Source organism: Brugia malayi, assembly GCF_000002995.4.
Source record: "Brugia malayi strain FR3 genome assembly, contig: Bm_v4_Chr4_scaffold_001, whole genome shotgun sequence".
Lineage (NCBI taxonomy): Eukaryota > Metazoa > Nematoda > Chromadorea > Rhabditida > Onchocercidae > Brugia > Brugia malayi.
This window is the reverse complement of record NW_025062478.1, coordinates 12,082,695-12,110,226: the sequence shown is the minus strand read 5'-3', so window position 1 is coordinate 12,110,226 and position 27,532 is coordinate 12,082,695. Positions and strand designations below refer to the sequence as shown.

At 27.2% G+C, this 27,532-nt stretch overlaps 1 protein-coding gene across 1 annotated transcript in view; it reads right to left on the bottom strand.

Moving 5' to 3' along the window:
- Positions 1–25,537, bottom strand: part of Bma-ketn-1 (Prion-like-, putative) — a gene marked incomplete at both ends in the record, with an annotated part of 44,707 nt that extends 19,170 nt beyond the window's left edge. Inside the window, 43 exons of the mRNA XM_043082513.1 lie at positions 50–164; positions 266–402; positions 590–770; positions 971–1,224; positions 1,529–1,673; positions 2,006–2,209; positions 2,455–2,649; positions 2,822–2,932; positions 3,218–3,327; positions 3,403–3,546; positions 3,668–3,815; positions 4,122–4,234; positions 4,341–4,551; positions 4,630–4,778; positions 4,895–5,106; positions 5,513–5,679; positions 5,917–6,120; positions 6,221–6,355; positions 6,510–6,616; positions 6,853–6,996; positions 7,155–7,379; positions 7,547–7,703; positions 7,860–8,040; positions 8,171–8,259; positions 8,403–8,517; positions 8,831–8,990; positions 9,150–9,360; positions 9,610–9,753; positions 10,324–10,557; positions 11,402–11,470; positions 11,640–11,696; positions 11,864–11,905; positions 12,471–12,572; positions 14,588–14,722; positions 19,141–19,296; positions 19,605–19,769; positions 20,244–20,380; positions 20,638–20,743; positions 21,217–21,346; positions 22,633–22,809; positions 23,755–23,921; positions 25,012–25,140; positions 25,475–25,537. Coding sequence (XP_042938447.1) covers positions 50–164; positions 266–402; positions 590–770; positions 971–1,224; positions 1,529–1,673; positions 2,006–2,209; positions 2,455–2,649; positions 2,822–2,932; positions 3,218–3,327; positions 3,403–3,546; positions 3,668–3,815; positions 4,122–4,234; positions 4,341–4,551; positions 4,630–4,778; positions 4,895–5,106; positions 5,513–5,679; positions 5,917–6,120; positions 6,221–6,355; positions 6,510–6,616; positions 6,853–6,996; positions 7,155–7,379; positions 7,547–7,703; positions 7,860–8,040; positions 8,171–8,259; positions 8,403–8,517; positions 8,831–8,990; positions 9,150–9,360; positions 9,610–9,753; positions 10,324–10,557; positions 11,402–11,470; positions 11,640–11,696; positions 11,864–11,905; positions 12,471–12,572; positions 14,588–14,722; positions 19,141–19,296; positions 19,605–19,769; positions 20,244–20,380; positions 20,638–20,743; positions 21,217–21,346; positions 22,633–22,809; positions 23,755–23,921; positions 25,012–25,140; positions 25,475–25,537 — 6,337 coding nt within the window. The remainder of the gene's footprint in view (positions 1–49; positions 165–265; positions 403–589; positions 771–970; positions 1,225–1,528; positions 1,674–2,005; positions 2,210–2,454; positions 2,650–2,821; positions 2,933–3,217; positions 3,328–3,402; positions 3,547–3,667; positions 3,816–4,121; positions 4,235–4,340; positions 4,552–4,629; positions 4,779–4,894; positions 5,107–5,512; positions 5,680–5,916; positions 6,121–6,220; positions 6,356–6,509; positions 6,617–6,852; positions 6,997–7,154; positions 7,380–7,546; positions 7,704–7,859; positions 8,041–8,170; positions 8,260–8,402; positions 8,518–8,830; positions 8,991–9,149; positions 9,361–9,609; positions 9,754–10,323; positions 10,558–11,401; positions 11,471–11,639; positions 11,697–11,863; positions 11,906–12,470; positions 12,573–14,587; positions 14,723–19,140; positions 19,297–19,604; positions 19,770–20,243; positions 20,381–20,637; positions 20,744–21,216; positions 21,347–22,632; positions 22,810–23,754; positions 23,922–25,011; positions 25,141–25,474) is intronic.
- Positions 25,538–27,532: the final 1,995 nt, after the last annotated feature.

Genomic DNA, 27,532 nt, shown 5'->3' with positions numbered 1-27,532 from the left:
CATATCTAAATTTTGTTAATTATATAATCCACTAAATTGCATCACCTACCTTCCGGCAACGGTAATCCATTTTTGGTCCAATATACTTTCAGTGTCGGATCATTAACTGGTTGCAGTCTACATTCTAATCTAACACTTTCACCGTCAAAGATACCATCGAAATTCTATAAGAGATCACGGACATTAGGATTATCACAAAAGTTGTTTGCATTATCAGGAGAATTCAAACTGAAATAATACTCTGTTGAAGGTAACAAAAGCTTACTTGTAATGGTACAGTGAAAGTTGGTGGTGGAAACGAAAGTTCAGGCGATGGTTCACGTGGTGGTTCATAATTTTCTATCTCCTGGATTTTCGCCCATGAATCTGCATGCTGAGTATCAAGATAGATATTTCTTCGTGCTGCAAAATAAAATCACGAGCATATTGTTAAGTCTGTTATGAAAGAAAAAATCCTTTTTAGAAGTAAAAAAAAAAAAAAAAAAAAAAAAAAAATTATATCACATTGCTGCGTCAATGAAAAAAGCAAGCAAAATATGTCTGTTACACTTTCACTCATAATAGTATCACTAATTCCAGCAATATTTACGTTTGCATTCGATGAAAAATTCAGTAGTTGCTTCACCAGCTGCATTACTAGCTTTGCATGTGTAAGTACCCGAATCTTCAGGATGAATATGTAGGAACTCAAGGCCTACGTAGCCGAAGTCATGCATAGTTCGAATGCGTGATCCAAACATAATTGGATAACCATTAAGGAACCATTCAATCTGTAAAATTTACGATGAAAATCTTTCAGCGAGATTTCTTAGAGTTTCAGAATAAGTAAATCTAGAATTTTCATGTAAAAAATGAGACATCTTTTTATTGACTGCAAGAAAAATGGAGAAACTTTTCAAGCAATGAACAATATAAGTTTAGCTGATTTGATAACTCATGCAAATTTTTTCCAATTAAAAAAAAATAACACCTTTAAATTAGGGTCATTAATTGGTTGCACCATGCAATCCATGTGCACTGATTGTCCTTCTCTAAGGACTTCTTTAGGACCGCTCAATTGCTGAATGAAAGATGGCTTTTCAGGCATTAATTCTTCTTCAGATGGTTTTGCTGGTTGTACTGCTTCAATTTCCTGGATCCGTCGTAAGCTTTCAGGGTGTTCGGTGTCCAAATAAATATTTTTCAATCGTTCCACATTAAATTGTGTGCTTGTCTCAGCACGACCTACAACGGAAAATTAGAATATTTTCACGGCCATCAGACGTAACCGAGACGTTCATTTAAATTAATTAATTTATATAAAGCATCCAAAATTACTATTTTGCATAAATAAAACACTCAAGAAACATTAACTTTACCTATACAATGTAGACAAATATTTTACAACCTAGGTTTTGATTTTTCTCGAGCAATTACTTTGTCTTCTTACTTAGTTATTCCCAACTTAAGCCGACCCTGATTCCAATTATGAATCTTCTTTGTCATTTTTTCCTATTTGAAAAAATAATGAAAATAAACGAGAAATCACCCTCTGGATTTGTGACAAGCAATGTATATGTCCCAGCATCTTCTGCGATAACATAATCAATGTCCAGAGATACGAAGCCGAAATCATTCATCAAGCGATAACGGCTACCAGCTTTCAATGGGTGTCCGTTATGAAGCCATTCAACCTAAATGTTTTATTTTTCATGTCTGGAAGGCTCACAAAAATTTCCACCTGGTTACTTTTTTGGAAATAAATGTTCAACATGTGAGAATCAGAAGAACGGTCTATCCGATTGACTTCAAGAACATCTGGACTATACCCTAAACTGCCCTTACACCATTCTTGTGTAGTAGACAGGCTTTTTCCACATCCGTTTATCTGCGTTTATCTGCTATTGCTGAATTATTGGTCTATTGTTTCTACATTTAGTCTATGTTTTTCGTTAGCAAAATCAATTTACGCAAATAATCGATAGCTTATTTTAGCATGCTCTATTTGTAAAGTTACATAACTTACCTTGAGTTGATTATCATCGACAGGTAGAATTTGTGCTTCTAAATGAAGTGTTTGACTTTCATGGATATTATCCATTTGTGGTGGTAGAGTTCGTACAATCCGTGGTGCCATTCGAGGTGCTTCCGGGCGTTCATCCGGTGATTGTAACGGCATTTCTAGTTCACGAATACGTTGTACTGAATTAGGATGGAAGGATTCAGTTATCTGAAAAATTGAGAAAGTAATTCAGCATGGACGAATTTGAAAATTTCAAAGCAGCTTCAAACTAGCCAAAATAAGCAATCAGTTTTGTTTATTAGAGTATATTAAGAATGAACACTTGAGCAATTTATTGGACATACTGAGTGAAAAAAAAAATTTCTTCTGGTACTTTCTATAACTGGATGATTTAACAAGACCAAAAAAAATTCCTGAACAAAACCTATGTTTTAAGATACAAAAATACAAACCATGCTTCCTTTAGCTTTACAGTCAATATCAGCAACAGACTGTGCTTCACCAGCTGCATTTTTCACAACCAGAGTATAAGTACCACTATCTTCTGGATACATGTATAAAATATTGAGTGCAATAAACCCGAAATCATGAGTAAGCACAAAACGGTGTGCTTTCATTAACGGCCTGCCATTTAAAAGCCATTCATACTAAACAAAAAAAAAAAAAAAAATGCTTAAAACTTCTAAAAAAATTGCAAAGCTTTCTACTAAAGTTGTCTATGTGGATCACAGCATCTTTGCCGACATTTGACAAACTAGAAGCTTAGTTAATAATAAAATATTGAAATACAAAGAAATCTACAAAAGAAGATAGATAAACCGTTAAGGAATTATCATCAACAGGAGTGATTTGTGCTCCCAGATAAACATTGTCACCTTCAGTAACATATATCATTTCACCGATACCAATATGCTTGATGAATTTTGGTGCCTATAAGAATTTCCCTTTTTTACTTGTAAATATAATTAAATTTGACAAAACATCTGTTCTATAGGTTTAATGAAAAAGTTTCCGATATCAAAGATCATGAGAATCTCGGATTGTACAAAAATGATTTTAAAGAGAAATCAAACATATGCGAAAGCTTAAGGCTGATTTCTGGTTACAAGTGCCACCTAATTATAAACTTGGATTTGAATTGGTGATTCATAACAAACTTTCATTACCAAATACATTCTCCACACTGAATAGCAAATTGAGAGTGAATGCACTTACTTCTTTTATTACGTCCGGAACTTCTTGTGGGACCGGCTTTGGTGCTTCAATTTGTTGAATTTTAGCAACACTGCTCGGATGCTGTGTTTGACCAAGAATCCGTTCTTTATCTAAAAACATAGTGATTATTTATCAAAAAAATATCCATGCAAAATATGAATGGTAAAAACAAAGAAAAAAGATACCCTTGCATGTGAAAGTAATGGATGAGTTCGCTTGTCCGAGCGCATTCTTTGCAACACACGTGTATGTTCCCGAATCTTCAGCATAGACATCCAAAATATCCAAAGAAACGAAACCAAAATCATGGAAGGTACGGAATCTATGTCCTATATAAAAATCTTTTATAAGGTCACGGTAATACGAACAATTTTCGTTGGCATCTAAAGGAAAAAAAAGCGCATTCTTTTCAGATGCTAAAGACTATGATGAAAATGAATTAAAAGTAACCTGTGGGAATTGGCTTCCCATCCTTTAACCAGCTAACGTGTAATGTGTTATCATTTACTGGAATTATTTGACATTCCAGATGAAGTGGCTCTCCCTCTTCCACTTCACCAATATCGCCAGGTAATGGTTTTGTGAAGCATGGCGGTTCCTATATAGTAAATTTTCAATTAGTAATTACAAGTTTATATGGACATACTATGACTCGGACAACATTACTTCATATGATCTCGACAAAATTAATAAGGTATAAGGTCTTTATTGAATATATTATTAGAAATAAGGTATAAATTTACTAAATTTGTTGAAAATCAAACTGCTCAAATTTTTATAACAACTTACAAGAATAAGGCCTATAAATTTCATTTATAGGCATTAAAAATATTATCAAAAGTAAGGTTTCTTTTTCTTTCTGAAATCATATAGTGATTGCTCTGAAAATTGAAATTCACCTTACCTGAGGGCCTATATCCTCCACTTCCTGTCGACCATACTTATGTAAATTCTCGATTTGATGGATTTTGCCCAAACTTTCTTGATGTTGCGTCTCAGAAAGTATAGTTGCATGTGCTACAAATAAATTCGTTTCTGATCAATTTAATTTTCCTAGCCTGCAAAATGAATTAATTCCAAAGTTCCATTTCCGCCATTTTAGTGGAAAATTTGAAAAACTGACGTTTTACGGTTACTCTGCATTCCTTTGTTCCTTCACCCAGCGCATTTGTTGCTTTTATGGCATAAATTCCAGAATCTTCCGGAATAGCCCCACGAATATCAGTCGTTAAAAAACCGAATTCACATTGAGTTCGGACACGAGAACTAATCAAAAGTGGACGTCCATTAACGTACCATTCTACTTTCATCGTAGGATCATTCATCGGTTCCAACTTAAATGGAAATTCAACACATTTAAAATCTAGCATTTGAAAAAATTCAGATTACATAAAGCATCAATATGTACAAACCTTTAAAGCAAAGTGAATATTTTCGTTTTCGTTCAACTCCAAATCATGCAAATCACCGATGAATCGCGGCTCATGATCACATTCACGGTCAGCTGGATATTCCAGTGGACGAATGCGACTTTGTTCCAACTCCTGAATCCGATCGAGTCCTTTAAAGTAATTAACAAAATTATTCACGAGTTAGTTCAAATTCAAGGAGAAATGTTTAGGTCTATAGATAATTTAAAGCATTTCCTTTCGCAGAAAACTGTCAAAGTCTTATTACCTTCCGGATGATGGGCATCCAGATAAAGAGATTTCTCCGAATTGACGATCAATTCGAGGTTTGATTGCACTTCACCTAGTTCATTCCTGGCAATCAATGTATAGATCCCAGAATCCTCAGGGAATGCATACAGAATATCCAGAGCAGCATAACCAAAATCGAACATTGGTCTCAGTCTGTGTGCTGCTGGTAAAGGTGCGCCATTGTGGTACCTGAAAAAGCTCAATTTTTTTGTTGCCTACAAAAATATAAACTGAAAAGCTCACTGGAACAGCGGAATTCTAAAAATAAAATGAATAGGTAGGACTTCATTAATAATTTGTAATCAAATGAGAACAAATGCAACACATATTTCTTAATGATATATCTGAAACATTTGTTAATGTCATTAAAAAAAATTTTTATGGATAACTCTGAATTAACAAAAATTTAATTTTATGAAAAACATTCTTATAAAATTTCAATTTTTTAAGAACATAATTATTTTGAGATTAGTACCAGTTCACAGAACATGCAGCTGGCTGTTTTAAAAAGAACATACTCTAAAGAATATACATCCGAATAATATACTACTAGTGCAAATTTAATAAGAACTTCAGATTAGTAGCGTGAAATTACCATTCAACAACCATTTTCACGTCACTTGCGGGTTGGATCCGTGCTTCGAAATGCACTGGTTCATTTTCATTTACTTCAATGTGGCTTTCTAATTGACGTGCAAAACGTGGTTGTTCCATACTGTTAAATTCTTCCGGTCTTTCCACGGATGGTGGCCCAATGTGAACCTAAAATAGTTAAAAATGAAAACAAAATCAACAAAGATTTATAAAATATAAAATTTTTTGAAATAGAACAAAAATATTCATGCAAATATTCAGGAAATAAAATTTTTACAAATTACAATGTCTAAAAAAATTTCTAAAAAAGAACATATTAACTTTAAAAAATGAAATTGTAAAAGTGTAGAACTTAATTTTGAGCTTAAAAATACAAACCAAGTAAACTTTCTTAATGTGATGTACCTGATGTCCCTCAAGATATCCGATCTGAGCTAATGATTGTTCATGCTTAGATTCAAGTTGCAAATTGGTAGTGTGCAGTGTAGTGAGCTGAGCTGCACTTTGAGCTTGGCCACGTAAATTCTTCAGAACGCAAGTATAAACGCCTTCATCTTCTGGATATGTCGGATTCAATGTTAAGGATACGCAACCAAAATTATTGAATGTCTAAATCGTTAAAAATTTTATGCACGGTATTCCATGTATAAAGTTGATTCAAAACAATATCACAAAACAGAATTTTTAAGTATTTAAAGTTAAAGCATACTTGGATTCTGTTAGCATTTGGCAGAGGTTGTCCATCTTTCAGCCAAATTACTTTCAATGTAGGATCATTTACGGGTGCAATACGTGCTTCAAAATATGAACTGCCAAGCTCTTGATTGCAGTGACAATTTGATAGCTAAAAGTGAGTTATAAAAATCTGCTACTGAATGCAAATTGACATCGAGACAAATGTGCACAAGTTGAAAGAAACAGATGAGATAGAATTTTTTGAGCTTTTTAAGCCTCGAATTATTTCAATGCAAAAAAATCTTTGAGATCATAGGACAAACATTTGTAAGGAAGACTGGTGGATGAGCTGAAGCATCAATTTCAAGTCGATATTCACGGGCATCTTCCACATCTACTATATTTCTCTGTTCGAAATCTTTTACACGAGCTGCAAATATCAAAGCTAAGATTCACAGATTAAAGGAAAGAGGAAAAGAAGTTATTAAGTTTATGTATCGTCAAGCTAAACTGCCAATCTTTATTTATTTCATATCAACATGATTAAACTCTTCAATTTCTAAACATTATGAATTCAACCATTCTTAGCTTTTGGACTGAGTTTGCACTTAACTTTAATTTTATTTCAACTACAAATTTGACCAAAATTAATCTGAAAATTCTCACGCTGAACAAGTACGGTAGCTGTTGATTCCATAATACCCACTTCATTTGACAACTGACATGTATAATTGCCAGCTTCTGCTAGTGTAATGTTGAAAATATCTAGCGTAACCAATCCAAAACCATTAGACATTTGTATATTATCACCTAAAATCAATCTTTTCGAATTTAAATTCCCAATAATTTGCTCTGATAGCAAAAAGATACTGATTCAAAAAGCTGAAATATGTACTTACATAAGATTTTTCACTCACAATTTAATATTGTAAATATTTAGTGAGATATTATACCTTACTGTAACTTACTTTGTTTCAATGGTTTCCCATTGAAAAACCACACAATTTTTACATTTGCATCATCAGCTGGTGAAAATTTCGCTTCCAAATGGACATGCTGGCCATCAAAAACTTCCATTGATCGCAGCTCTGCATGGAAATTAGGCATTTCGGCAATTCTTGTAGCTACTTTGCTAGCTTGAGACCGATCATAAAGCGTAACATTGGAGGCATCTGCTAAAGCACTACGATGCCCTAAAAAACTCGCGGGAAATGCAAAATTTGAAAGATTTTTTTTTTATATTAGTTGAACATCTATCAATAAACAAATCTTTTTTGCTGATTTGGAAGCTGTTTGATTAAGGAATCAAATTAAAAATGAAGTAAAGCAAATTTATAAGAAGAGATGCAAATCAATTAACCTATAATATTAACAACTGCAGACTGTCGCGCTTCACCGAGTGTATTCACAGCCACGATGGTATATTCACCTTGATCAAACATTTTAACTGGATTAATTTCCAAAGCAGCATAACCATTTTCAGCCACTGTTGACAGACGTGAACTAGTCATCACTGCCTCAAATTTTATAAAATTTTTTTAAAATTAATTTAAATGTCTAACCGCAGAAAGGAACTGGATTGAAAACAAACTACTGATGAGTTATATGCAAAGTTTTCGCTACAAATCAAAAATTAAATTAGAGTAAAAAATAATAAAAAATAAGAAAGATACCTTTCCATTTATTAGCCAAGCTATTTTTAAATTCGGATCATCTGGTGGTGAATACTTACAGCTAAGCAAAGCAGTTTGACCTTCAATCAAACTTAAATTTTTAATTGTATCCAAAAATTTTGGCGGTTGTTTGGAAGCTTCTCGTAATTCATTATTATCTATTTCCATTTTACTACCATGCCTGAAATCTCCTGAGAAATGAATTTTAAACTTAAAGCAAACACTTTTAATTGTAAACTTCTACTAACTGATAAGCATAACATAAACTATTACAGTTTCTAGACCACTAATTTAGCTAGTTTTAGATATACCTAGCCATACGACGATCAACTTTTCTCAGTGTAATTTGGTCCTGATTTACTAAATCCAATTTTTGACGAGTCTGAACAACTATGCGTCCCTGAAAGAAATCCAAATTTCATTCAAATTTAAGCAATATGGAAAACATTATTTAAAAACTTTAGAACGAAGTTATAGCGGGCATGAAACTTTAAAAAAATCAGAAAAAAAATCTGCTTAGGATCATAGAACATAAAAAATCACTTTCAATGAAGATGTTCCACATTCATTTGTAGCATCACATTGGTACCAACCACCATCAGCCATTTTAGCGTTAAGAATTTGTAAAGTTGTCTCACCGTTTCCCTTATCATCGATTCTAAAATTGTGGAATAATGCGAATACAAATAATAGTGATATTCAAAAAAAACTTGCCGAATACTTTTAGAAGAATTAAAAGTTTTAGGACAAAAGTGATTGAAAAAGATTAAAATGAGCCACTAATCATATAGTGTAAAAAGACGAGCCAAAATGTCGCCATTATATATCATTAATTGGTAAACTGCATTTATTTCAGTTCTGACTGAAAATGGCAAATATAAAACAACGAAGATATAAAATAATATATTTGGAAATGACAAATATAAAACAACAATATATCCAGTTGATCTCAAAGTTATACAAATGCTTACTTAAATGAGCCACCATTTTTCAGTGGTATACCATCTTTGGACCAACTCATTCGAAGTTTCGCACCAATTGCTTTGCAATAAAGTGTCAACGAATCTCCTTCGTAAATTGTTACAGACTGAAATTTACCAACAAACTGTGGAGCACCACTCGATTTCTGTTCTGAAATACAAAAAGTTTATTGAAAACTATAAAATCATAAAAATAATCTATTAAACAATAATCATAAAATAATATGGCAAATAACAAGACCAAGCACCAAAAGTCTTACATGCAAGCAGTATTTAAAGAAATGCAATATCTAACATTATTTTAACATACCAAGAACATTAAGTGAACAACGTAGCTGTACAGCACCACCTTCATTTTCTGCAACGCACAAATAAGTATCACTATCCTCAATTGTGCATTTGTTGATGGTCAACTTTGTGGAACCATCGTTTAAAATGTCAACCACATAGCGCCCACCAGTTGTAATATGACTGCCATCAGAGCGATACCAATTAAGACTTGGTACTTGCTGACCTGCTGTCTAAAAATATGAACAAATGAAAATCAAATAAAACATGCAAAAAAAGTCTTTGGAAACCTCGAAAAAAAAGTAATACTTATAAGTTATCGATGAATTTAAGTGGCAAATCTGATATACTTGAAAATTTGATGCAAAGAACTGCTTGAGAGAAATTTTTCAAACACTGACAAATTTAGGATCATTTCAAAAATTTGTAAGTGTGTTTTTCTATAATTCATTCTTTCCAGTTTCTTTATCTATAGAACTTACTTTGGCTGCAAATGTGACTGATTCACCAGCATTCACTGTTGTTGAAGATGGAATGGTACTAAATTGTGGTGGTTTTTCACTCTGACCAATATGCTTTGCTTGTCCATTTTGAACAGCATAATCTTGACCAGCCGTAAACCTTCGCTATAATACTTTATTTATTTTAAATATATAGGTGGAATAAAAATTTCTTGTAGAATAAAGTGATCAGAAATCATTCACAATTAACAGCTGTAAACAATAAAGTCAAATTTTAAGTTAGATAGAGCAGACGAAAAATGTAACATCAATGAAGCTCAGAAATTATTCAAAAATTTGAATTTTCAAATTTCACCACATATCCTTTTAAATCAAATAAAAAAGAAAAAAGATAAGTATACTCCTCCCACACTTATTTCTTTTCCAATTCAATTCCTAATCAAGTATTTAAAATTACAAGTGTAAACTTAAAATGCTAACAAAAATATAATATCTCTATGATATTTCGAATGTAATGCAATAATATATATATCTAAATATAAAAGAAATATGACAGATAATACAGATATCTAAAAAAACGTAAAAGAAATAGAAATATCTAAAAATGTAATATCTAAAACATATATATATAGATTATCAGTAACATAACGATTACTTCACTTCATTTCATTCCAATACATGATTCTAACCGATACCATTTTGTACCAATCAATTAACAAAATGAAAAATGCCTACCTGAGGTGCAATCCGCTCAACAAGAGGCATATTCTGATAGTATCGGCTCTGTTCGATATTATCAAAATATGTATGATACGGGTGATGCTGTTCGTACTGCTGCTGGTACTGCAACTGCGAATTCAATTGCGCTGGTGAAGGAAGCTGCTGCCGCTGCCGCTGCTGTTGCTGCCGCTGCTGATGCCGCTGCTGCTGATAAGTAGGACGTGGTAAGAAAGGTCGATGCTCTTCAAACTGTAATTGACACGCCTAATTTACCATTCATTTTTAGTGCAAATTCTATACAAATGAATATTAAAAATTAGAAAGTGAATGAAACAAGAAAAGAAAAGTAAATATTTAAAAGCTATATGCATACAATTATACATTATAGAAAAAGAATGCATCAATTTAATATAATTATTGGCTTATTGTATTAAAATTAAATATTATTTATTACTATTATAACTTGAATTTCATATTTACTTCATCTTTTGCTCTCCTAATTATCAAATTAGGTATTATCACACTGATAACACATACAGTAACATTGTCAATTCATAATTCTTAGATTAAGCCTATTTGTGGCCGGTCTTAGATATCCGAGCGATCATAATGAAATTCTCAACGATTCATTGTAATCAAAATCATTTAGAAAATAATTATTAATCAATTTATAAACATTTCAAATATTTTCATTATGAAATAATAAATAAACATTGAAAAAGATTTTCTAACTTTTTTTTTTTCTTTATTCATCTTTAATTTTTTTGATTAAAATTAACACTCTAAAAAAATATGAATGCTTTTTAGCTAAAATTTTCATTCGTCTATTATTTAAATTAATTGAAATAATTTTTTTGCTTTAGCTATAATTAAAAGAAAAAAAGGAAGAAAACTTTAAAATAATTTATTTTTTTTTTGATATTACATCAGTTTATTCAATTCTTTGATTAATTAGAATTGTGTTAGTTTAAAATAAACTGAAAATGATATTATTAAAGCTCAAAAGCTTTTGTTTTCACTTCGGATTACTTGACAGGATAGGTTAACCTTTGACACTTAAGCTTATTTTGATATTACTTATAAGTAAACTTACTTTATCGTGATACTGTTCTTCTGATTGTGGTAGTTCTGATATTTGATATGGTTGCTCGTAAAATTGCTGCTAAAAAAAGTGCCCAAAAAGTAGTTGAAAATAAGAATTTCTTATTAATAAACTTGAAAAAAATAGATGAATAATCTAAAATTCAAGTGAAACAAAAAAACTTTTATGATATTTCTGATAAGAAGTAAATGGCCTGAATAGACATAAAGTATGAAATATAAGGAATTACTTGATAAGTCTGATAAGGGTGATAAGCAGATTGTAGATATCGCCGTTCGTATTCAGGCTTAAAAAACAATGATTTTACCAGATAAGGTAAACTGACTTATACTAAATTTGACAAAAAATAAGTTTTTAAAAAAATTGCATTTTTTAATGAACGATAACTGCAAAATGTTTTTTCACCAATAATTTAATTTCAAAAATTATTAAAAATTTAAAAATGAAATATACCTGCGTGTACTGAGCGTGGTATACTTTTGGTTGATTATAAACCTAAAAAAAAAAAAAAAAAAAACAATCATTTCAATTTTAAAGTCATATATCACTACAATAAAATTTTTATATTTGAATTATAAAAAAGAAAAAAAAAACCAAGGGCAAGCAAAATGATAGTAAAAATAATAATATAACGATAAAATTGATTGGTATTTAATGATATCAAAAAAGTTTTTAAATTGTTTGACTTTCTAATTTGTATTATCAGACAACCAAAACATCATATTTTTATCAAATTAAAATTGATTGAAGATTTCAAATAATAAGAATGAAAATTTTGTACATTTGAAGCATCAAATAATTTCCATACATTTGTCTAAATCAAATTTGTCATTGCTTCAATTAGATCAAATAATTTATCAGTCAAAATTTATGAGAAATGCCATTGGTGACAATGAATTCAAGTAATAACTCAATGTGATAATCCATTAATACATAAATTCGATATCAGCAAATTTTAAAAGTTTAACTTTCAACAAACTTTAATATTCCTTTTAACTTCTTTCTTTAGCATACTTTTTCTCTTCCTTAAAGAAATTCAAAAATGATAGTTCGAATTTACCTGTGGATGAGAAATTGCCGTTTGAGCGTAATGTGTTTGCTGCGGTAAATGTCTGATTGGTTGGCGCTGTTGTTGCTGTTTCGTTTGATTGCTCTCTTGCCACTGGGAAAATTTAATGGATGTATTTGAGAAAAATAAAAATAAACGAAATTTTTGTAGGACAATTTATAAAATAAGTCTTTTTTTTTTTTTTTGCTTTTGCATTTGCTTTATTTTTTTTAACCTTTTCACTTTTATTTTCTCATTTTTCAAATTACACATACTGTTTGTCAATAGCGCCAAAGTTTTTTTTTCGATAAAAGCGCATTATAATTTGTTGCATGCCTTTAGCTTTTCATTTTAATTAACTAATTATGGTTAATTTTATTAAATACAATATGTAAATTTCAAACTTAAAAAACTCAATTCAATTCTGATATCAACCATTTTTGCGTAAAATTTAAACTTTTAAAAATTTTTGATTGCTTTTGTTAAATTCACTTGTCATTACTTGTATAAACGAATTTATTATTATATAATAAGAGTTGCAATAAAAAATGTATTATTTAATTCAGTGTAACAAATTTTAAGAATTTCGATTCGATTGTTATCGCTAAGTTTTTCGTAAATTTCTTTTTGACATAACTTTGATTATGTTTAATAAAAGATGAATAAATTGAACACTTAAAACAATTTAACAATAAAACGATTCATCTATCTATAACAATTTTTTTTTTTTTAAATAAGAAATTCAAACAAATCAGTCATCCTCAAATACTGAAAATTGAAATGACTAATGTAAGTTATTTAGTAAATGATATTTGTTTTTCTAAAGTATACTGCTATACTGCTTAGCAGTGAACAAATTTAAAATTAAATAAAACAAAACAAAAAAAAAAAACTTCCGTAGACCACAAATTTGTGGCATACGTTTTTAGCATTTAACAAATAAATTTTTTAAGTAAATAATTTTTTTTTTTATTTTAATAGAATTCAGCTGCATTTTTTCTTTTACCTACAACCTTCCAGTTGACTTCTAACCTTTAGTTATTAATCAATTTGAAATCCTTAGAACACGATCTAATGCAATCAATAGCGGTATCAAAAATTATAACTAAAATTTTCGAATGGACAGATAATTAAATGAAATCTTCAAAAAGAAACTTTGGTTTAGATACTAATGGCAAAAACTTAATTTTTACATAATTAATGTTAATTTCAATGTCCACTTCATTCTGTGCTAATTATTTTCATTAATGATTTGATTTGTTTGAATTATAATAAAGCAATTTGATTTTAATATATGATAAAATAATATCTAGTTTTCTTTTTGTCTACCAATTTAACTAATACTTTGTAATTTTTAAAATTTTACAACATAATTTGAAATAAATTTATTTAAAGATTCAAACACAAAAAATTCCATTACCTGTACTGTGTTTGAATTGAAAATTTTCATATTTGAATTAAAAAAATTAAATTATTTCATCGTAATTGGATAAAATTAAAGAAAAAAAAAAAGCGAAACTTCCTTATTTAGGATAGCACCAATTACTGTTTCATTTATTTTCATTATCATAAAATTTTGAAACACTTAAGATTTCTTATGGTAAACAAAAATTAATGCTTTCATTTTAAGTATCATTAAATGTACTGAATTTCTGGCAAATGAATAAATTATTGCTAATTTATCAGATATTACAGTCAATTGCTTAAATTTTTTAATTAATTTAAAATTTTCTAGTTAAAAAAAAAAAGCAAAAACATTCGACAGAATGCTATGATATTTTAATAATTGAAGAAGTATTATGCATAAAATATAATTTCACAAGTCAGATGTATCAAAATTTAATCTAGTTTCTATTTCAAATACTACTTCAGATTTAATGAATCCCTTTGTAGCAAAAAAGATATAAGTAAGCTAGCTAATTAACCTTTAAATGCTGTTGAAATGAGTAATTACCAAAATATCAAATATAAAGTTGCACTCATTTCAATGTTAATTTAAACTTACCTAATAAAACATGGAGGTAAATTTTAATAAATGAAACTTTGAATAGCAATAAGTTAAATTTTGAAAAAATGAACTAAGTTGTGATTTTTTAACAAAAAAGTTTTAGTAAACTGAAAAATCTAACGTGCTGCTTTAATTGATGAGATTGTTCGTAATTACTTTCTACCGGGTAAAATTGTTGAAATTGTTCAACAGGTGGTGATCGCTGCTCATTCGGTATATACAACGGATATACTTCAACAAGCGCTTTACTCTCAACCTTAAACTTTATTGGTAATAGCAAATTGTTTAGGTATTTCTAGCAATGAATACATTTTTGTAAACAATTCTATAGCAACCATAATAAAATTCAGTCAAACAAAAAAATTCAATAATATTTGTTGTTGTAAAAATTTTAAATAATAATTTTTCAAAATAAATAAATAATTGGCATAATTAATTCCTTAATAAATGGAAGATAAGAAAATATAAACAAAAATTAGAACATTAAATTTTAAGCATCTGAAATATAAGAATGAAAAGTATCATCAAACATTAGGAGAAGAAAGTTAGAGAGAAGAGAAATTTAATCTTAGAGATAGGAGGGACCTAAAACTCTCTGTTCAGTTTATACACTCAATTAATTATCGTCACCAATGAAGCTCTCTAGAATCAACAAAACTAAACATTCGATTTGTTTAGTGCCGAATTATGCACAAATATAATACTACCAGATCATTGCTTCTATTTTTTTAAATCATAGAATAATAATAATTTTTATGTGAAAAGTATAAAGTTAAAGTTAAGATAAAGAGAATAAGAGATAATTGTATTAGATTCAATTATGCATTACATTAAATTTAATATTGTATATTCCTTATGGCTAAATAATCTAACAATGAATCAATTTTAAATATAACAATTTAGCATATTTTTCAATTTATTCTTACAACGAAATAGACTAATGGACTTTGAGCATTTGCGCCATTTCAAATAAACAAACATATTTGGTCAAAAAAAAGTTCAATTTGGTAATATAATTTAAAATATACATTTTGTGATATATATTTGAAATTTTTAATTTTCGTACAACAAATAATTAATCTTTAGGAATTGTTCAGAATTGCTAGTCAAGCATTTCTGAAAGAAAAAAGTAATAATAAAAAGCTGAAAGTGACAATGTGTATTCAAAAATATTTCCAACACATATGAAAGGTTAATAAGAAGATGTATTCAAGTGACCTTTTCAGATAAGTGATAAGTGATAGTAAATAACCTAAAAATATTTAATACCACACTAAAAAAAAAAAAAAAAAAATTACCTAATGAAATTATTTGCATTAAAGTTTCATCAAAACAAAATGAATGATACTTTTCTGATACAAAAAGAATTTAACAATTCAATGTTAATTTTCAAAAAAGAATATCTGACGATTACAAAAAAATTAAATTTTATTAAATAATTAAAATAATTCGAATACTAAAATGAAATTAATAAGACTAAAATTAAAAAGAAAAGGTATCAATTTCACATAGATTAGTTGAAAGGTAAACTGTCAGAAATGAAAAAAAAAACTGTCAACAGACGGGGAAATACTGAATTATAAAAATAATTGAAGATGAATAATATATGAAAAGGTATATTAATTCATCCACCTTTCCATCTCAAATGACCGAGATTTCTTGGTATTTCGATAGCGTTATTATATTATAGTATTTTAAACAATAACACAGCACTTTTATATGTAGAAATAAGTGAGAAATTTTTCAAAAAATTTTATTTCTTTTTTTCGTCCTCAATCTTTTCAATTTTCTTTACTCTCTATCATTTCTTTAGTTTCTCAAATTTTCAAAAGATACATTCATTTACTAGGATAGTTTTCGTTTTTCTTTCTTTCTATCATTAACTAATCTTTCATCCATTTGATCATATTTCTATTTGCGCTCAACAATTTTCATTATGGGAGTGCAAACGTTCCATCATCTCTTGCTGCCATCATCTCTTGCTGCTTTTTCCTTTTCACTTTTTTTTCGCATCTCAAAATTTCCATCTCATTATCACTTATCACTATCACTTATCACTATTAGTACGAAATATTCATTAATTTAAGAGAGAGAGAGAGAAAACTTTGCTTTCACATTTTTTCTGTCTCTTTTTCTCTTTTTCTTTCTTTCTTTTTTTTTTTTTTTTACTTTTCTTTTTGCTTTACTAATCCGAAAGAAAAGCAATGCGATGAGAATGAGTGAAGCAAATAGTATTATCGGTAGAAAAATTTCAAAGAAATGTTTAGTAATAGAATGACAGAGATAGAAGTAGTTAGTTTGAGGCGGTAAAATCCACCTACTCATCCATCTTTAGCGCTTTAGTTCATTTCTTTGCATTTGAAATTTTTGCCACATCATCCGATCGGTTTGCTAAGTAGTAAAAAAAAAAAAAAAAATCATTCCATCAGTACTTTTCAATTCTCGCCTCTCGAGATCTACAGGATCAAAATAAACACTGATAATGAATTACCCCTTAAAAAGAAATCAATAAGGTTCGTTTTTTCTTTTTTTTTTCAAAAATTTTTTTTTTGTCTGTGTTATTTACGCATAACAAAAATATAAAAGTATTTAGCAGTAAAATCATCAATCATATTATCTCTGCTAGACTAAATTGAAAATATAACAATTTCACACCTTTTGCTTAAAGTATTTTTAGTAGAAAAGTTTATAATAAGCCAAAGCCAAATGATATATTATGTTAAAATAGGCTTATTAGATATGAAAGTCATTAAATGTTAATTTAATTAATAGCGATTAATTATCAAAAAATTTCTGTTATTTTATATTGAAAACTGTTGTTGATTGCAATCAATTTAAAAAATAGAAACAAAATTTTTTTCTTGAATTTAAAAGATTGAATTTTTTCTTTTTTTTTAAAAAAAAAAAAATTATGGACTTAAAAATGAAAATTGTCTTCGTTAAAAATTTAAAAGTCATAAAACATCAAAGCAGAATGCTTATAAAATACAATTTATGCAACGTATTCGTTTTTTTTTTATTTTTGCTCTCCCAATTTTTTTTTTTCGGGAAAAATTGTTTAAACAATATCCAAACAAACTTTCTTAAAAATGTTTTTCTCTCTCTCTCTCTCTCTCTCTCTTCTTTTCTCTGTTGCTAACGACGAAAGTAAATAGAAACAAATTAATATGTGGGGAATAAAAGGAACACCGATAAAATAATTTGAAGCGGAAAAATAAACTTAAATTTTCCAATAATATTCGATTTATTGATGAATAAAAATAACAAATTTTTTTTTTAAAAAAAATAAAATTCTAAAGCTAAAGTTGAACTTTTTTTTTGGAATTGACTCATTAATGACTCATTACTTTTTGCTTGTATTTTTGTTCTACTTTTTATAATTAGTAATTAATGAGGGATGATTCATTCTATAATTTTTGTTAGTAAAATCCATTATTGTTCAATGAAACTTTATATGATTTGAGGTGTTTTTCTTTTTTATGTTTTAGCATCAATTACAAATTGACTCAAATTTTAAATTTAAAAAAATTGTGTGTGCACTTTATGTTTCACATTTTAGTGTTAATATATTGAAGTATATTAGTAAACTTCTATTTTTCATAAATAGCAAAAGTTAAAATATTCATCAATTCATTAGTTAAAATCATAGAAGTCATAAAGATTTTTGATAGCACTTTGCAATTGATAACTTTGAATTTTTCTGCAAAATTAGTTCAGAAAAATTTTTTTCTTTTTTTTTTGTAGATAAAACTAATCTGACAATCTTACACTAAACAATTTAAAATTCCATCTGGATTTTTAGCTCTGAAATTTGTTCATTTTCTTTTTTATGAGTCATCAAGGCAGAAACGAATTATGATTCAATTGCTGCAAAATATAAGGAGAAAGATAGCTCATATCTCCTAAACAAACACTATTACAACAATTAAATGATAAAACTTAGTTAGTGATGATAACGATGATAGTTATCACTGATTGAGAATACATCATCTATACTGATATATTAAATGAGGTCAGGTATGATAAGGCTTAATTGTTGATGATAACGATGATTAGCATCATCGAATGCCTCATGTGTATTGATAAGGCTTAATTAAATTATAACATCTAGAGAAACTTCTGGCTGACCCTCAACTCTTAAAGGAGGATAGAAAGTTCAACTACTACCTGGACCACCACTAATAAAAAAAACTGATAAACCATCAACAAAGCTACAAAAGTAAACCAAAAAGATAAAGCATTAACCCGAGGAAAACTATTTCTGGGGCACCAAGTATTACAGGTAATATTCAATTACCAAACCCACCAATCAAAATATCAAAATAGGTGATCAACATCGCTAAGTGAGAGTACTTCATATTGATATTCTAAATAGATCAGGTATGATAAGGTTTAATTGATGGTGATTAGCATTATGCAATGGTAATAATTACAAAAATCAATAGAGTAGATAAAAAAATTCAATTTAACTTGAGCAGGAATTTAAGATGAATTTTCGTGGCAAATTAAGTAAATTCTCGTCAGAGTAAACTTTTTTTTGGTTGAATATTAGGTGATTTATAAATTATATCAGCAATTTTATCTTCTTTATCATTTAATCAAACATCTTAGAAGAGTTCAACAGTTTAATGATTAGATGTAAATTTTTAACTTTAAAAAAAGAAAACATTTAACCTTTCCGTAATAATTTTCCGCAACAAGTGTGTATTCTCCACTATCCTTAGGTACCACCGATGAAATCTTCAGAAGTGCCAGAGATCCCTTAAATACGGCCATAATTCCTTTTGAATTAATCAAATCCACAATTTTTCCATTCTTTAACCACGTAACCTGTAAACAAATATCATTTAATATTGCTGAAATTACAATTTTTTTTCTATGAATCATAACATAATAATTAATTAATTAATCAATCAATCATTAAAGATTTGATTACTCACATTTTTATCTTATAAAACTTAATAAAAGATTCGCTTAAATTACCTAATAACTGAAGTAATCAAAGTTATTATTATTTCCTTTCTGCAAAAAAAAAAAAAAAAAAAAAAAAAAAAAAGTATCAAATGTTTCAGAATTCGAGAATTCACTTCTTAGTAATAACAATAATAATCTGAATTTGATTTAAAAGTAAATGCTACCTTAGGTTTAGGATTTCCCGTAATATTGCATTGTAATAAAGCATCGGTGCCTTCTGTTAATCGTAAACCTTTCAGCGGTGTTTGCATTCGTGGCGGTCCGCCAAAACCACGTGAATCAATTGACGCAAGTTCTGCTTCTGTCTCACTTTCACTAAGACCCCAAGGCTAAAAGAAAGAAAGGAACCGAACTACAAAAAATAATTATCAAAGAAATATCGCAATTGTTTGATTTAAATTCAATCTTTAATAGTTTCTACAAATGTATAATTATGTCATAAACCTTATGTTTAATAGTTTCACTTTAATAGTAAATATTATTGATCAGAAAATTCTTTGATAATCTGTTTGTAATCAATGGTAATAATAATTGTTAAATGATAAATAATAAATGATAATTTGAATTTTGATTAAATTTCTTAAAGTAAATATGACTTTAAGCTTAAGATTTCTCATAATATTGCAGTGTAATAAAATAAATGAGCAACTATATATCATTTCTTATCATTTATCTTTCTCCCAGATAAGCTAAAAGAAGTGAAAGTTTTTCGTATTATTTTCATAATCAATTAACAAAACAAAAATACTTAAAATACTTTTATATTTATTTTATTTGATAAGAAACTGATAATATCAACTTACAATTTCAGTAGTACTATCACAATCAAAAGTGCCATTTTGAACAAATTTTGTTTGACGTTGTGCAATAGTTGCTGGACGTTGCTGAATGACAGTTTGTCGCTGTTGGAATGTTTGCCGTGAAATTGGCAAATTTGTTTCTGTAAATTATTTATCCTTTTTTTTTTAAAAAAAAAAAAAAAAAAAAATTTATTTACTTGACAAAATATTTGTAAAAAAAAACAATTAATTAATTAATTTTCGGAATTTAATTTTAAAAATTTAAATTCTATTCCTTTCTCATTTTTCATATTCCATATTCTATGATTGATATATTATTTATTACTTTGATAAAAATGTTAAACCTTATCAGATAATAATTTTCACTGATAATAAATGCTTATTATCAAATCCTAACCTAGCTTTTGCTTTTGTGTTTGTGCAAGCATAGCTTGCTTTCGTTCGGTTGTAATCAATGATTGTTGCTCATAAAACCATTTCTCGAATTCATCTCGTGGCATTAACTTTAAAATAAAACCAAATAAATTTCATATAATTTTTTTTTTGAAATCAAATTACAAAAATGCTTTGGCAATATTTATGTTATAAATTTTGTTATAAAATTCTTTCCAGAAATGTTGTATAAATAAAAAATTTAATACTGAAATACAATGAAATTTCAAAAAAAAAAGAGAGAGAGAGAGAGATGATAAAAAGTCAATAATAGCAATTTATTAAGTTATTACTTTTCTAAATCTAATTCAATTCAGATCTTATCTAATCATACAATATTTCTTAGTCTAACTATTATTTCATTGTAATTCATTCCATTTCAGTTCATTTTTAACGTTGCTAAAATTTTATGAAAATACTAAATTCTGAGAGAAAATAAAAATTTAAATTTATTCTCTAATACTTTTATTTAATATCATATGCAAATGAATTAATAATTAAAAAAATTTGCAACAAATCAAAAAAAGAAAATACTTTGCTATACCTTTGCGGATGATTCGGCAACTCCATGGGTATTATTCGCCCGACATGTATATTCGCCAATATCATCAGCGAACATTTGAGGTATAATTAATGCACAAATACCTGTTCGAGCGTCATATTCTGTTTTCACACTAAACATAACTTTCATTTTAATTAATTTTAATTAATTTCGCCTTTTTTTTTTTGTTCTGTTTTGATATATTATTGTATTTAATTTAATAAAATCACAAAATTTAGGGAAATTTTAGTTCAAGTTCATCTTTTTTCTTTTTTTTTTTTATGAGGCGAAAATAATTTTAAGAAGATGAAATCTTTTTAAAATTATTTTGTTCTTTCAATTTATATTTAAATTAACTTTTTTATGAATTCGTATGAAATAATTGACAAGGTCGCCAACTATATTTGAGGTAATTGAATTTATAACTTTATTTAAATAATAAAATGACAAAAGAATATTCTTCTCATTTAATTTCACTCATTTCTTTAATTTTATCACCAATTTCATCTATTAATAATCATAATTCTTTCCGCAAAATTGTGAAAAAGGAAAAATTTTTTGTAGAAAATAGTAAAATTATATATCATTTGAATAAAATCATTAATGGAATTAAATAATTAAAATTTTTATTGTCCCTGATATTGGCATTAAAAAATTTGTGACCCTAAAAAAAGAAAAATCCATCAGTTTTAATTCGAAACTAACACGAAATAAATCTTTACAGCAAATAAAAGAAATTGTTCAAATAAATAAATAAACACATAAATAAAATTTTAAAAATTTGTAAAACGATATTTTCTTTTAAATGCAATGATTTAAATAATTTGAATAGCTGCTGCTTGAATTTTTATTTTCCTTCTGATAAGAATTTCTGAGCTAACAGTCTCCTAATTGATAATCAATTTTATTTTGCTTTTTCAAAACTCATCTCATCATAGATAATTGGATGAAAAATTTACTAATCTACAGTTAAGCGTATTGACGTAACGTTATTGACGTAAAACTAATAAAAATTGGAATGGAATTAGTTTAATACTTTTTTGTTAGTTCATAAACCTACTAAGCAAATAATATCTAATAAAAGATTTTAAAAAAAAGTAAACTGTGAAATATCAAAAAAATTCTTTCTTATTTTATAAGAGAGAATTTGAAGAAACATTGAATTCTTAATTCTTAAACTTAGATTTGAGAGCAATTATATCAGTTAATGAGATGACATTTTATTTTTTTTATTCATTATTCTTCTCTTTGTGAATTAATAATTTATATTTTCAATCAAATCTAAATGTCACTGTTAATACTTCATAAACATAAAATTTTTAATCGATCTGATTGATTGATCAAAAGTAATCGTTGTTAATTAAATTCAATGAAATATTAAATTTTAAATATTAAATGATTGAATAAAACGAAACAAACCGATAATTATTAATTGATGAACCATTTTTAAACCATTCCACGTGTGGTTCTGGGTGACCAACTACACGTGCCTCTAATATAATCTGTGAGCCTGGTTTCAACGGTGAATTTTTTAAATCTTTGAGAAAAATTGGCGCTGAAGGACCAATAGGCGTTTGTGGTGGTGCTGGTGAATTTCTATAAAAGGAATAAAAATTAAATGAAATATCAAATTTGTTAAAAAAATTTTTTCTTCATTAAATCAAATAAATTATTTTTTATTGTATGCAAATAGCATGTATATAACTATCAAATAATTAATTAACAATTATATTCAATAAAAGTTTTTCCACTTCATACAATCATTTTAAACTAAATTAGTAAATTTTGTTTTATTTGTTATGAAAATATTTCGGATGAAAAATGATTTTTTTTTACAATAAAACATTAAATTATAAAAGCATTTTTTACTTGCTTAGATAATAAATAATAGAATAATAAAAATAATGAAAAAATGATACTGAAATAAAATTTGGAATATTTAATCATTCAATACAAATACATTTTTTGTTGATGACATCATTTTATGTTATTAAATATTAATATGAGAAGAATTTATAATACCAATTAATTAATTAATTAATTAATTAAACAATACCAAACAATGCACTGTCTATTTCGATTTCTTTCTTAATTTGTACAAAAATTTTCAAACTTTAATACTGTCTATTTATTATCATTCATTTATTTCAATTAATTAAGATATTTCATTATGCTTTAATTACTTATAACTTTAGCTCAAAATTCATAAATGAAATAAACTGTAATATTTCTAAAAATATTACACTAAAATAAATTATAATTTATAAAGCTTTGGTAATTTTTATAAGTTCTGATAATTCTACAGCTACAATTTTTTATTACTATTTAAATTTTTTTTTTTTTTTTTGGTCAAAATTAATGTATTACTACAATAACTATAACAAAAATATATTGTATATTAAAAAAAAAGATAAAACTAAAAATGAAAAAAAAAAAAAATTGTAAAAATTTTTAACTAAGAAAATTAAAACAAAATTTAATTTAAAAAAAAATTGAATTAAAAAATTTAAATAGACAAAAAAAAAAAGAATGAGTACTAACGCGACACTTTTTGCGCCTGGAATAGGTGTTGGCGCTGGTGCAACAATAAGCATACAAGTAGACTGCTTAATACCAGCTGCATTCATTGCTTGAACCGTAAAACGACCGTTGTCGGATGCTTGCACATTTTTAATTGCTAAATGATGCTTAACACCAATACTTGAAATCTGCAATATTTATTTTTTTTTTTTTAACTTTTTTTCTTTTCTTTTTTTTTTTTTAATTTTTCAGTTTTTTGAAATATCTGAAATTTATATTTATTTGCTTGTGAGATTTTATGATTGTTATTTTTATTGCTTTGCTGAGATTTTCAAATTTAATTTAAGTAAGTAATGCATGCAACAGCAATAACAATAATAATAACAAAAAGAACAGTTTTTTTTTTTAAATTTTTTCCTTTATATTATAATATTTATGATAAGTTTTCTTTTATAATAATTATCCTTGAAATGTGTTAAATTTCTATTTAAATTAAATTAAGTTTTAATTTGTTTAAAGAATTTATTATTATTTGATGTGTAATTTGAAAAAAAAAATTCTACAACATTACAATGTTCAATTAACAAAGTAAATAGAAATAAGTAAAAAAAAAAACAAAGTAAATAGAAATAAGTAATTATGCAAACTCAAAAGATAAATACGAATGAATGAGAAATTTGTATCTGTTCGATAGAGAAAAAAAAATTGTTAGCAAACTTTTCATTAATTTTATCTTAATTTGTTTGTTTTTGTTTTTTTTTTTTCCTTTGGTAATATTACTTTCTCTTATTTTTTCTTTTGGTTATAATAATAATAATTGTAAAACAATCTATTCTAATTCAAAAAGTTGAAAAATAATTTTATCACTTTATTAACAATATTATAAATTAAAAAATCAAAAAAGAAACAAATTAAAGTTCTTTTTTTTTGGTTATCAGTGACAATTATTTATATCAGATATTTAATATTCCTCTCTAAATTTCAACAACTTTAATTTATTCAAAAAAAAAAAATATAATTGTTAATTGCTGTGTTAAGAATAATAGAACAATGAAAGAAAAAAGTGTTTTATTAATTTTTTCATCTATTAATTGATCTATAACGAATGTCTAATTTAACAAATAATTTTACAAATTTATATGCTAAAAAATTCTCTTACGATAATTAATAATTATAGGAATTGAAAAACGGAATAGAAAGAATGGATGAAAATTGAGGAAGGAATGAAAATAAGAAGCCAAAAAGTGATTAAAAAAAAAATTTCAATATGGAATTAACCTCGTAATCAGGACATTGTGTAACATCATGATCGTCTTTAAGCCATTTTACAACCGGATCAGGTTGACCTGCTACCTGACATTCTAATAGAACATTTTGGCCAACTACCACACGCTTATCTTGAAGTGGCTGCAAAATAATTTTATCATAAATGATCATCTTATATAAACTTTCGGTTTTTATTTTGTAGCATTTTTAAAATTTTAATTTCAAACCAAATTTAAATTATGACAATTTTGAAACTAATGACTGATTATTTTTTGTCTTTTTTTTTTTCAAAATAATTTCCATTAAAAACTTCAATTTTAGTTAAAATCAAAAATTACAATTAGTTAATTAGTATGTAATGTTATATGTGTCAAAAATTACATTTTAGAATTTTTGTTTACTATTTACCTTATTTCATTTTAGTGTTTTTCAAAAGTGGAATTTTTACTTAGCAAAAATGAAGAGAAAGACTCACACGTATGAAATTTGGCAAAGTTTTATTTTCAATTCGTTCTCCCAATGGTCGCTTGAAAGGCATTTTTGATAACTGATAACTGTTATCTATTCTCTAAAGTATGCTAAACATTCGTTTCGATCACTTTTTTCTCCTTTTCAATTTATCTAAAAGTTAAAAATTAAATGGAATAATTCTTATATATATATATTACATATTATTATGCTTTACCGATTAAAGGTTATTTTATATTCCAATATGAATACAAATATATTCCAATATGTTCCAATATATTCCAATATGAATACAATTTAAATAAAAATGCAGCATTCGAAATAGATATGTATTTCTCTATATCAGTAATCATTTTTGAGTTAACACAACAAAAAAAAACATAAACAAGTATTAATGTATGACTTTTGCTTCTGATCTAAATTTTGACTTACGTTTCTTTTCCACTTTTCTTTTTCTAATAATTTTAAATTAGAAAAATTTTCCAAAACTGTTATACTATTTCAAAAAAAAAAAAAAAAAAAAATAAAAGAGAGAGAGAGAGAGGAAGCATAAAGAAATTTGATGAGTGACACTGTTGACATCTGTATACAATGTATCAAATCTCCTCAACAATCTGATCTGATCTAGCTAAAGTATCATTTAACTGCTTACTTTATCTTGTCTCCTTCAATACCTCAATTTTACTTCTATTATTTGATATGTCACTAACTCAGTTAAAGTCTAGCAAATACTGAATATTTTAAGTACTAAGAATTTTAACAGCAGTTCATTAGAAGGTTTAATTTCTTATTATGTAAATATCGAAAGGTTACACTTCATCGTGTCATTATCACGTTAATATCAAAAGGGTTACACTTCATCGTGTCATTATCACGTTAATATCAAAAGGGTTACACTTCATCGTGTCATTATCACGTTAATATCAAAAGGGTTACACTCCATCATTATCACGTTATCATCGTGTCATTATCACGTTAATATCAAAAGGCTTACAAGCGAAAGGCTTAACTCCATCATTATCACGTTATCATCGTGTCATTATCACGTTAAGTATGTTTCGTACAACCAAATTTGCCTTTTTTCGTATTAGCCCTTTTCACGTTTCTAACAAGCGTGAACAGATTTCCTTCATAAAATTTTCCATTGCTTAGCTTAGAATGCGCTTGTCATTTTTATCATTTTTATTTGATCAATAAATGATGCACTGAATATTATGACAATCACTGATACTGATAATATATAAATGATAAATAAAATCATTAATTTAAATTCAATAAATTCACACAAATTTCAAATAATATTCAATGACATAAATTATATTACAGTATAGATAGAAGAATAAAATGACGTTATGCAGAATGATTATTCATTCAATTATTATTACAGTTTAAATAAAATACAACTACCTGACAATTTTCAATTAAATTTCAAATAGAAATAGAAATTTTGAATTCTAAGAAAGTGAATGAATGAACTTAAAATATAATTCATTTTGCTAAAGTTTATTTGTAAGTTCATCATTAAATTTATTGCTAAATTTCACTAATTGAATAAAAAGTTAAAAAGATTTGATAAGATAAAATGAAGCTAAAAATGGTGTAATATATATGACACATGACATGACATGATCTGACCTGATCTGATCTGATCTAATCTGATCTGATGTGATATGATATGACAGATATAATGCGATAAAAAGGATCAGAAAAGAGCAGACAAAAAGTTATTGCTTTAGCATCGAGCTTGGATGGTTCTTTTTCATTATCTTTACAGGATGATATGCTATGCTTTCAATTTTAAAGTGTAAAGTGTTTCCTTCTTTCCTCTCCTTCCTCTCTCTTCCTCTTCTTCCTCTCTTTTCCTCTTCTTCCTCTCTCTTCCTCTCCTTTCTCTCTCTTCCTCTCCTTTCTCTCTCTTCCTCTCTTTTCCTCTTCTTTCTCTTTCTTTCCCTTCGTCTTCCTTCTTTTTCTCTTTCTTCATTTGTCGCCATTTTGAACTTATTTACAGCCTTTTAGCTTATCTATATTACATTACCGCTTACTTTTCTAAATCAATTATCCTTGC